Source organism: Montipora foliosa, chromosome 13 (assembly GCF_036669935.1).
Source record: "Montipora foliosa isolate CH-2021 chromosome 13, ASM3666993v2, whole genome shotgun sequence".
In the NCBI taxonomy this organism is placed as follows: Eukaryota; Metazoa; Cnidaria; class Anthozoa; order Scleractinia; family Acroporidae; genus Montipora; species Montipora foliosa.
Window position 1 is genome coordinate 40,040,583 of NC_090881.1, and position 12,500 is coordinate 40,053,082.

At 33.3% G+C, this 12,500-nt stretch overlaps 1 protein-coding gene across 1 annotated transcript in view; it reads right to left on the reverse strand.

Moving 5' to 3' along the window:
• Positions 1 to 1,404: 1,404 nt before the first annotated feature.
• LOC137982420 (neuronal growth regulator 1-like) overlaps positions 1,405 to 12,500 on the reverse strand; it is a 28,838-nt gene continuing 17,742 nt past the window's right edge. The window contains exons 4-5 of the mRNA XM_068829537.1: positions 2,517 to 2,770; positions 1,405 to 1,458 (exon numbers count right to left, since the gene is read on the reverse strand). Coding sequence (XP_068685638.1) covers positions 2,640 to 2,770 — 131 coding nt within the window. The 3' untranslated portion in view covers positions 1,405 to 1,458; positions 2,517 to 2,639. The remainder of the gene's footprint in view (positions 1,459 to 2,516; positions 2,771 to 12,500) is intronic.

A 12,500-nucleotide genomic window follows, 5' to 3' on the forward strand; every position in this document is an offset into this window, starting at 1 on the left:
TTGTCATTGCTCGGCTCCAACTATCCAAACAACGGTTGCTATCACTCAAGACGCCAGTTTCATACAAAAGATACTAAAGGTATGTCACCGCAGGATTCCCGCAGCTGAGTCATTGAGAGGTGACAACCATCCATTCTTACAGACACTTGTGGGAAGTGCCACACTAAGTCAACAGCTCTCATGCTTTGACTAAAAGGAAGCAACAAATTTTCTTACAATGTCGGCAACACAAAAGAGTAAGGAGTCAGATTCTTGATTGTTATTATTTTAACTACAAAGTAACACCATTATTGTTTTTTGTGCTTAAATTCCAAATGCCGCTGGTGTATAAGTAATGTGAGGAGATAATCAATGTAATTATGTTGTGTGACCAAATTTCCCAGAATGTCACCACAGTATGGATTAACGCATGGTACTCTACCTGTATGTTTGGATATAGACGTACAAAGATCTTTTTCTACAGTGATTTTGAAATTTCGCACATATTGACAACTACTACCTTTATTCCATTCGGTCCCGTGATTCCTCAGTAAGCCATACTTCGCTGAAATGCCAATATTTAATTGACAGCATCAAAAGACCATTACAGTAGTTTCACCTAATTCCCCTTACACCCGAAGTTAAATCACTGTGTGTGTGCTCCGAAAGAGCATGCAGCTCTTTGTAGCCCACACATGCAGGTGGACCACTCGCTTGTACATGTTGCAGCGACTTCTTACCTAACATGTCAAAACAGCTATATCTGAAGAAAAAAATCACAGCGCCACATGAAGGAACTGATGACGGTTTTGAAAATCTGAGCAAAAGTCATCTTCATAATCGCTCTTTGGATTTTATACAATACAATTCAGCACAACTTAAAATTAGAACCAGCGAGGCTTGTTAAGTCACAACTCTTTTTTAAAACATTACAAATTTACAAAGGATTTTCTAGTGTTTATGGTTTTCTTTATCATAATAGTGTGGTCATGTGCTATCATTGGTAGCAAACTATCGGTTTATTGTATGCTCCCCAAGATGATTGCAGTACAAGATCTTCAAAGTGAAGAAATCAAACAAAAACGTTTAACTAAAGGAATCACGCATGCAAAATTTCTATCAGATGTTGACATGTAGTCTTTAATTTCCTTTTTCTTTTATCATAAATGTCTATTCCCGGTACCTTCTTACTGTTTTTAACATTACTTTCATTTTTATGGACGCAGATGACTTACACTGTACGTCAATCGTTGCAAACTCTGAAGCATTGCCACATGGATTCCATGCTTCGCATCTGTATTCTCCAGATTCATTCCTGCTAATATTTCCGAAAACTAACTCAGTTCCATTTGTATGCTGTCCATTACTAGTCTTGACCCAAAACACAGTTGGTACTGGGATACCAGTTGCATGAATGGCAAAGTCAATTTACTCCTTCGCTGATCACCTCATTGGAAATTGGTTCAATGAATGAAGACACTAAAAGAACAGTCAAAAACCATCCATTTTCAGTGTGCTCTAGAACATTAGGTGATTGAGTCGATGTTACTGTAATTAACTTAACGTAGGAGTAAAAGAGTCATGTTGAATGCGCATCGCCATCACCATCAACATAGGTTAACTTCCTGTAAAGTCGGTGCGTAATTAATCACAGTATTCATCACACTCCTAACTACATTATATGGGCCACGAAGTTGTTGACATAATAGTCAAACCAAAAGCATGAATTTAGAAATAATATAATAATAATAATAATAATAATAATAATAATATAATACAACAATAATAATAGTAATCATAATAGTAATAATAATAATAATAATAATAATAATAATAATAATAATGACTTTACAGCATGTCATACTATATAGATATACAGAAGCGAAATCTGAGGAAAGTACAGAGACTGTTTATGTTTTAACCTAGAAATGCGCCATTGAAGATAAATCAATCCTGAAGTTTAGAGCAACTAACGCAAACATTGCAAAGTTTTGTTGGACTCGCTCAGACTTCATCAGCCATGTACAAAAATAATTATGATCTAATGCAACCATGTGAACTGATTGTTGGGCAGCCCAAGACAGAGCTCCAGGAAGATTCAATCTCTAATCTTTATTAAAAGTTTTTTTTTTTTTTACCAAGCGTTTTCTTTGTTTAAAAGAAACATGCTTTGGTGAGCGATTTAAATGTTCAACTTTTTTGCTTTGAGTGTTAGAAGGGCTTCAACGTAAATTTAACATTTAACGTCTTCCCACTATTTTTGGTAATAATGCTCAAAGAAGTTACACCTAACTTCCCAAGTTAGTCCAATGTACAAGGATATTAACACTTAAATTAGTCCTCTACCTACGGTGGTACAGTAGGTGCAGGCAATTTCTTATATTTTATATTCTTTAAATCAAGTCCAGTGTTTTGACGAACAAATCGGCTGATTTCAAAACCTCGCAATGTGTTATAATGAACCAATTTTCATGGTCCTTATTATTTTTCACTATTGTTACTAAAGTAACTCCTCACAATGCAAGCTTGGCATTTACCATTAACAGTAACAACTACTGTCCTCCTGTCCGTTCCAAACGTATTATTTGCCACACATGTGAAATTTTGCTCTCCTCCAGTTGTCATTGCTCGGCTCCAATATCCAAAACGGTTGCTATCATTCAAGGCGCCATTACATACAAAAGGTAAGTATGTACCACAGGATTACCAACAGCTGCGCAGTTGAAGGTGACAACATCATTCTTACAGACACTTGTTGGAATTGCCACAAAATCAACAATCTCTGCTTCGACTAAAATGAAATCAACAAATTTTACAATGTCGCAACACAAAAAAGGTAAGAGTAACATTATTATTAGTACTAATTTTATTACAAAGTAACACCATTATTGTTTTTGCTTAAAGTCCAATGCCACTGGTTTATAAGTACTGTGGGAGAATCCAATGTCACTATGTTGTGGGACGAATTCCCAGAATGTCACTACAGTATGGATTAAGCATGTACGGTACATGTATGTATTGGTAAGGTGGAATAGATCTTTTTACAGTTATTTTGAAAGTTCCACATCTGAATAAATACAAATTAATGCCTCTTCCTGTGATTCCTCAGTAAGCTATTCGCTGAAATGCCAATATTAATTTACAGAATTAAAAGAACATTACAGTAGTTCACTAATCGGTCCCCCTCACCCGAAGTTAAATCACTGTTTGTGTGCCCCGAAAGAGCAAACTTCTTTTTGTAGCCTACACATGCAGTGACCACTCTCTGGTACATGTTCCAGCGACTTCTTACCTAATATGTCAAAACAGCTATATCTGAAGAAAAAATCACAGGGCTACATGAAGGAAAACAAGGACAGATTCAATCTTACATTAGGTTTGTGTTTTTCTTCCTTAAGTAGTATAGTAACTAGGGGTCCCAGCACATTTTTGAGGATTTTTTAAAAGTGTTTTTGTAAACACGCTAAGTTTAATATTTCGCACCTAACGGCTGGTTTTAGCGTTTTTTTTTTTTTTTTTTTTTTTGGGGGGGGGGGGGGGGGGGGTTTAAAATCCCTATAAATAGGGGTGTTTGGATGGATTTGTTTCGAATACAAATTCTATTGATATGTTACACACGAGAATCGTGTGTCATATTAATATAATTGTATTCGAACTAAATCCTGCGCCAGTTGCTTTATGACAATTAGATTGCATATATCACACGATTTTGCCGGCATATTTCATAGTTATATTGCCGACTGCTGCAATTGTTAATATTAGCCGACTAATACACCATTGACGTGTTACATCGGTATTATCAGCTGACAAATATCAAATGCTCGATTCAAATATTAGATTTAAATGCTAGATTAGCAGCAAGAGAAACTTAAGTCGGCATTTTTTTGCTGTTTGATTCAAATACAAGAATGAAATGCAAGATTAAATAATTAGTTTTTTTTAAATTAGCATATTAAGTACAACATAGAAATATTTGTTAAACACTGAATTCCAGCCTTATAGTTTTCTCAGCGAAGTTGAAATGCGTTTAAAATATTATCTTTTTTAATATTTTTAAATGACATGCAACAAAAATCTTCATGCCGAATTTAGTAAAACCATATATATTCAATGCCCTTTTTGTAATAAAAATTTACAATCGTATCAATAGAATCCAGAAAAATGCTTTGATAATAATGATTTGATAGAAGTTGATTAACGTATTGTTTGCAGGGCTTGCGGTGAACATTATTGCGAAATATTTGTTGAGGAATATATCGATTTTTATGATAATGTTTACAGAATAAGTCAGTGTATATCAGACGATATACAGAAATTGGAAAAAGAATTGTTTCCATAAAATATTTGATTTATAAATTATTCACATTAAGGGGTTTTGACTATATTACGAAAAATAGCATTGCATGACTAGCATTACTTTCTAGAAGCTTCACGAGAGTTCGTAGTTTGTTTATTTTTAGGTTCGTGCTTAAGCGTTTCTAAATCGGTGTGTTTTGTAATCTTTCTATAATTAGATTGTTTACGGTTTTAGAAAGTTCAAGAATCTCATTGTGAAAGTATATAAAGCAAGCGAGTCTGAGCGAAGAGAGTTGGCGTTAGCCGTGTTTAGTCAAGTGTGACAGAAGCAGTGTTTATTCAAGTTGGCAGAGACCGTGTAATTACATCGAGTACGTGCTGTTTAGAGTTTTACTTCGAGGAAACTACGTTCAGTTTGGAATAAATCTTGTTGTTGTTCCGACAACCTTGTGTTCAGTTAAGTTTGCAAGCTACCTGTCCTCAAGAACATTCGAACTCGTAACAGACTATAAGATAAAAATTAGTAAATAATCTTGGGTGACAAACTCAGTTAAACTTTTGTTTTATCAGACAACAAATCTGACCGATAAAGATGGGCATAGATCGGTTATCATTTGATCTATAATCGAATTTCACTGAAAAAGTGCCCTTCATTGAATTCTTTTCCTCTTAAATAGGACCGTAAATCTATTAATATTTTTTCATAAGTGGTGTAAGCAAATTTACACATTTCTATATTCCTTTTGTAATTTTCGGCTTCTCAAAAAGTGTTCAAAAGGGTACAACCCCCCCCCCCCCCCCTAAACTGAACCTAAAATAATTGGATGCAATGTTATGCCTCCAACAATTGTAACAGTTATAACTAATGTAGCTGATCCAATTTTACATGACAAATTCATTGTTTTGTAATATTTACGACTTTTTATGAAAAGCCAGTACTTTTTATGGTAGTATTTATAGATCTTTTTCACTTGTACTATTTGTTCTTGTGACAACTCCTTTGAAATATGGTTTCAGTTAAATATGTCTATGCGTTCCTCTGTCATTATAATATTGTATATATTATTTTCATGAATATATTTAATCAAGATCTTGTGTTCTTAGTTTGGTACATTGTTTTTTTATTAGTTTGCCTTAAAATTCCCGTTTTGTATCGTCATATTCATATTAAACGTCTGCTTTAGTGCATTCTGACTTGAGGCGACAAAATCGTATAATGACAATTGAGACCCATAATAAATTTCAATGTTTAGTAGTTTATAATTACATTTGAAAGAATTATATAAAGTTTGAGCTTGTTTGATTATAGACCCATTGGAAAGCAAGACTTCTTTATTTCCATTTCTAATGAACGCTTTGTCTGATGAATTGGTGTTGAGATAACCGTGTAAATAATTTGATGTTTTTAAAATATCAAAGCCATTCACGTCAATTGGCATATGCAGTGTAACTTTTTCATCAGACGATACTTCGTAAGCTTCTTTGCAATCATAAATACTCATGTCGATATCATTTTTTTCTGAATTTTTAATGCCATAACAAACAAATATATTGGCAACGAGATTGGGCTATTATTGTCGTAATCAGCTTTCCAACGAATGTAGAACCTTCTTTAAATAATTTTAGAAGTACCATCTGGATGTAAAAACAATATTGATCTAATGCAGTGATATTCATCTGATGCTTTTTCTGTTGATTGATAGGCTATAATCATATTTAAAGCTCCGTATGTTATTGACATTGAAAAAAATAATAATTTGAATAAACAGGAAAACCTGGCTTTTTCTTACAATAAATTTCACCAGCCAAAGTGTAGTCATTCGAAAAATTGTCTCTGATCAATTTCAATAGGTTTGTATCCAACTTTCCGTCGTATTGTGAGTTGTTATTTGACTTACTTAGACTTAGAGCAAATGCCTTTTTTTCTAATTTTACGTGGCATATCATCAAAATTACTGATTAAATTTGCACTAGAAAAGCCGAAATCAGTTGTTAATTTGCCTGCATTGTCACTTTCATCTTTAAACACATTCAAACGATTTGTATGCGATGATATATGGCTTGCATTTAATTGATTGAGGTTAACAGCATCGTTCGTTTGTGTTTCTTTTTTGAGATTAATAATTTTATTATTACCTGTATCAAAATTATTTGTCATAGTGGTTGAACCATCGCGCTTAATATAATTGTTGAATAATTTGCTGTTTTGCAATGCGAGTGTTTAAATACCTTTATTTAGTTGTTCTAAATTGACTCCATCAGAAGTATTAGGCGCTTCTTTTACATTGATCAGTTTATTATTGCTGAGGTTTAAATTATTAGTCATTACCACGCTTCCATCCTTTTCAAAAACGGAGAAAGATCAACACTACCAGAAGCGTGTGATTTTTTTGATCTACATATTCGCGATTTACTGGCGATGTTTTGTCTATTGATTTTTTTTATACCGTAGATACTATTATTATTGCATTGGATATCACCACGCATATTCAGTAGTGTAAAATTCACAGCTTGATTACCACTAGTAGCTGCATGAACAATGTTTATATTATAAGCATTCATATTTAAATTATTTTTCGTAGCTACAGAGCCATCCTTTTTTTTTTTAAAAGGAGTAAAATCAACATTACTCGATCTACTAACAAAAAAGACGTTTGTAGCTAAATCGTTATTATTAGTTGGATTACGAGCATTACATGTACTTACTCTTCTAGCATTCATGTTAATCGTTGCTTGATCTTTGCGAATATATATCGTTGTTCAGTAATTAAACCTGTTATCAATTGATCATTATTTGTATACAATCCTACTTTATATAATCGATTTCCAAGACAGTTAACAGCTTTATGACCAAGATTTTGGCATACAGGCATATTTTGTCAAAGTACAATAAATTATAAATTATAAATCATATGCATCAATGTATTTGTTTTGCCTGATCCACTTGGTCCACAGATCAACATCCTAAAGCATATGTTAGGCATGAAAGGGTATAAATGCTTATAATTTCCAACATTATCATCATTAAAATCGTAATTTGGTATTCTCATTTATATCATATCGGTATTATTATTTCATAACATAATGTTCAACACCATGTTAAACACTGTGTTAAACACGGTGTAAAACGCTATCTTTTATATCCAATTGTCCATTTTTATGTAAACAAATAATATAACAAATGAGTTTACTAAAATGGCAAAAACTTGCAAAGAGTAAATCTGAATTAGGAGATAAAATCAATACTGTAAGAAACGCTATTATACAGCTTGATCTGAGTCCAAAAACGAGCCAAGCATCTTTTTCCAAGGTGTGTCAACCATTAACAACCAAACTGGATGATGCCATCGCCGGTAATTGAAAAACGCCAGTGGCAAGACGACGACCATTAAAAAAAGGTAAGGTTCCTAATTATGGTATTGATATTGAGGATGAAGTTCCAGACACGAATCTCTTGTACAACTTGTACCAAAGGCACCACCTTATGAAGAATCATTGAAGGATATTTGGAAGGAAAGAAAGAAATTTATGTGGAGCCCCAAAACTTTCTCTCAAGGACAACAACAGGAGCTTCCTCCTGAATATGATGAGGAGGAATCGATTATACCATAGATGACGAAGATATGAGCAGCAAAATTTTAGATGATATTGGTCTTGCAAATTATGATGATGTTGAATCATAATTAAGAAGACCAGAAATGTCAACTACTGTAGCGAAAAAAATTATTTTCAAAAAAGGATTAATGAAACCAAGCATGAAATAAACAGGATAAAGGGGTTCAAATCTGATGTTACAAATCAACCAGCTGGGAATTCGGAAAAATCCGAGCCCCAGATGTATATGTTAATCTTTGAATCACATTTGCAAATCTGATGTTACCAAAAAACCACAAATGCTAAAGCACAATTCCTTAAAAATACTGAAAAATGCTACAAATTTATTAAAAAATTATGAATTTCATAAAAAGAAAAAAGATACAATAAAAGGCTCTGGCATCAAAAGAGGACGAAATGTCGTTTTTTACAGAGATCCAATGCATCTTTTGAAAAAGTTAGAACTGATTGTTGGTGAAAGATTAACTGGCAATAACAGCATTAAAATGAGAAATACAGGGGTTGCAATATTGGACACATTGTCAAAAACTGCTGGAATCAATCGATCACAATATGACAAACTCTATAAGTATTTTCAAATAATGTAACAATATTGTATATATATGGTCAGAGGAATAGTATTATCCAGCTACTCAGTAAAAAACATACCCGCTAATAAACCCGAAGATTTTGTTCCGAAAGTCACAAAACCAATCAGCAGGTTTGAATAGGATCATTAATATGTCATTTACTTGGTTTAATGTCAATCCATCATACAAAAATATCTCACTTTTCCAGCTGGTGTATGGAATTACAACGATTTTGATAGCTATCTCAAACACAAGAATAATAATAAAGAAAGACGGTATATCTTTGACATTTAAGGCAACAACATTCAGAGTCACAATCGTCTTGCCAGCTCAAATCAGACTTGATTTAACAAAATCGGATTTTAATGATCTCATCGGTTTCAACAAAAGAATATTAAAAAGCGGGGCACATATTTGCCTTAAAGTCACAAATTTGAGTCTGGATACCGACGTTCTTAACATTCATTGTGACCTTATCAATGACAGTTTAGTTGATGGTCAAGATGCGGATACAGTTTATAGTTTCAGTACAAGCGTGGTACAACCTTCGTATAGTTTTACGTTAACAAAACCACCATATCTTCAATAAGAACGTGGGTGACTGATGGAAAGCATAGACTGGTTACCTTAAATGGATCTGATGTTTCATATTCATTGATTCTAAAAAGAGTAGAATAATCTAACTTAGTATCACCCAACTAGTGGACTAATGCAAATCCTGCATTTTGATTGACTACGCTACTAGAGGACTATTAGTAATAGTCCTCGAGTAGCGAAAAGCGTGACGTTTTCTTTCGTTTTATTCCCAAATAAATATATTTTCAAGTTGCATTTGCTAACTTTATCATTGACTTTTCTGTCCGACTAGTTGGGTGATACTAAAACAATTAGACCCCTCTCCCTCAAGGGCCACGGGTCAATAGCCCATTCGGCTTCGCCCTTGCGGGCTACGGGTCTAATTGTTAAATAACATTATAATGAAACCATACTAATTCAAAAGATGTTACCATCCAAGACTTGGTCGTTTCGTATATAAGCACAAAGGCTCTGGTATTATTGTAGATAATATATGTAAACCAATGAAAAGTATTACATCAGCTGTTTTGAAGAATATAGCAAAGCCTATGGCCAAAAAACAGCTTTAGATTCTGGTGTTTCTCATGCTGGTGATAAAATTGGTTAAAAAGTTGCTGAAAAAAGTGGCGACAAAACAATTGTCAAAAATGAAACAAGGGATAACAAAACAAAGGGATAACAAAAATGATGCCAATTAAACCTATGAGACAACAACAAGAAAGCACTAATATCGGTTTAAATCGTTTGATATCTGGCAGTGGTATAAAAAAAAGACGTTAAAATTCTTTGATATAATTATGTAATGTAATAATATAATGGCTTTTAGAACGAGTGAATATTTACAACGAAACGAGTATGTCCGTTTTCCATTAGATAATGTCGTTAGAGCTCCTGGCAATAATCAGCATCAAGAAAAGAATGGATACAAATTAACGATTAATGATCAAAGTTCATTTTTCGATTGGTATAATGGTTATTTTGACGTTCGTTTTGAGCTTCAAAAATTGCGTGATGGAGCTGGATATGCAGCTGCAGATAGAATAACAATAATCAATGAAGCTCACAGTTTGATAAAACATCTTAGGATTAAATCTGCAGGTAAAATTGTTTATGATACCGATAATCTTCATAATGTCACATTTGTTACTGATGATTTCACTAGATCAGTCGGTTAAGATAGCTTATGGCATCTTGCCAGAAATAATACAACAGACGATAACAATTTGGGTTTTGAGGCTCGCCATCTTCTTTCTCAACCTTTTAATAATGATGGAACAGGTGGAGCAAAGAATATTAATGTAATATTCCTCTGAATCGTTTCAGCTTCTTTGAAGAATTGGAAGGTAAAATGCTTGTGCCAGTGCAGCTTCAATTTAACATCAGTTTCAATGAAGACAATGAGTTGATTCATATGGCTAACGGCACTGACCCTGGAAGAGTTGTTATAGACAAATTTGAATTATGGTTACCAAATTGATACCAAAATACAGTATATATTCTAGTTCTGTGAACTCTTTTATGAAAGAATCAAAACGGATTTATTTAAGAAAACTTTAAGAGTCTGCTCCTACTAAAACAAGTGGTTATTTTCAAGTATCAGCAAGCATTGATAATGTAAAATATGTCTTCGTATATCTCAATAAAAGCTATCGTAATGCTAATGGGTCAAGGCACGAAGACACAACTCGTTATAAAATGGATTCATTTGGATTAGATGGTGCATCACTTAATAACTGTAGGCTTGAATATGGAAATGGTGTATTTTACCCTGAATTAGAGTACGAAAGCGATAGTGAAGTACGAATATTCAATGATCTGATGTCTTATGCAATGAGAAAAATGATTACAACTCTGGTACTCAGCTCAATCTTAGAAATTATGACAGCTTTTATCCACTTATACTTTTCGATTTGTCTTTTCAAAAAGAAAAAGTCACACGAGATCCAAAACAATTAACTTTTAGATATAGATTGTCAGCAAATGCAACTCAAAATTTTAATGTACATGCTGTTGTTTTCATGAAAGCATTTCTATAGACAAAATAGGAAAGGATTTAGTAATAGTATAACAGTGTAAAATGGATTTATTTTTTTGTATAGTGGTGTAAAATGGATTCTTATTTTGTACATGCTATATAATAAACAAATTATATAACCTATAATATATGCAACTAATGACTCAACTTTACAAAATCAATGTAAAATTATCACAAAACCAAAAAAATTATTTCAGCAGTGCTTATCACAAAAGAGAAACAATTGTGTTGAGGCTACCAAAGGACTCTTTGATTGGAAAAGGACACCCTGTATCTGCCGGCTACTGTTTTCAAACGATTGAGAAAAAGCTGACAATTAAAAAAAAGGCATGGTTATCAAACTCGCTAAAACCAACATCAGAAAGCAAGTTGGAGGCTCACTATTGTCTTCAATTTTGTCATTAGGCAGAACATTGCTTCCAACGATTGGTAAAACCCTTAGTTTATCAGCTCTTGCAGGTGCAGCTTCAGAAGGGGCTTCACAGCTAGTCAAAAATATATGTGGCAAAGGAGTTAAAAGAGGTGGTTTCCTTGTACCACAAAATCAAATGCATAAGTTGATCCCATATAAGGATCGGTTAAATATGAAACAAGAAAAAGGACCCTCTTCAAGCTCTACAAATGGAAAAAGCCTTTCATATAAAACCAACAAAAATCCAAACAGGACATTTTCTTGGTACTCTGTTAGCTAGCAATGGTATTCCACTCGCCATTGAGGCTATAAAAAAAGTCAACAGGCAAAGGAGCACCGAAAATTGGACAAAAAACATTCAACAAAAGTAGAGGTGGATCTGCTTCACTAATTGGTTTACCAAAAATGCCTCCTCCATTTTATAACTATCCTCAGTATGTAACCGGTGAAGGTGTAAAAAAAAAAGCCAAAGAAAAAGAAAAAAAGGCAAAGGGTTGCTATTAGGTCCACAAAGCCCTTTGAGCAATATTCCAATTTTAGGAGCATTACTCTAAAACAACAATTTTATAAAAATATCCCATTAAGCAATCATGATTTGATTTAATGGTGCAATCAATGAGGTTTTCAGCAATGGTCAATCTGTACCTCATAACCACAAACAAACATTGTTTATTTACAATCTCCAACCATGATATATGAGTAGCAGTCATTTGGTTGCTACTTATGTAAAAAAATGGTAGCATTATTTATTTTCTTTCGATTCGTTTGGTGTGGATCTGTTTCAAGAAATTGTAAAACATGCTCGAAATAAAAATTTGACTTTGGTGCATCAAAACGATCAGATACAAAGTATTATGACAACAACATCTGGTTATTTTTTGCTGGTACTTTTTAAATGAAATGAATAAAGAGAATTCATATTATGATCTGTTAAAAGTATTTAATGTCCATGATACAATGGATAATGAGAAATTTATTGAACAGTATTTTAAAAATATCTAAATTATATATAGCAAAA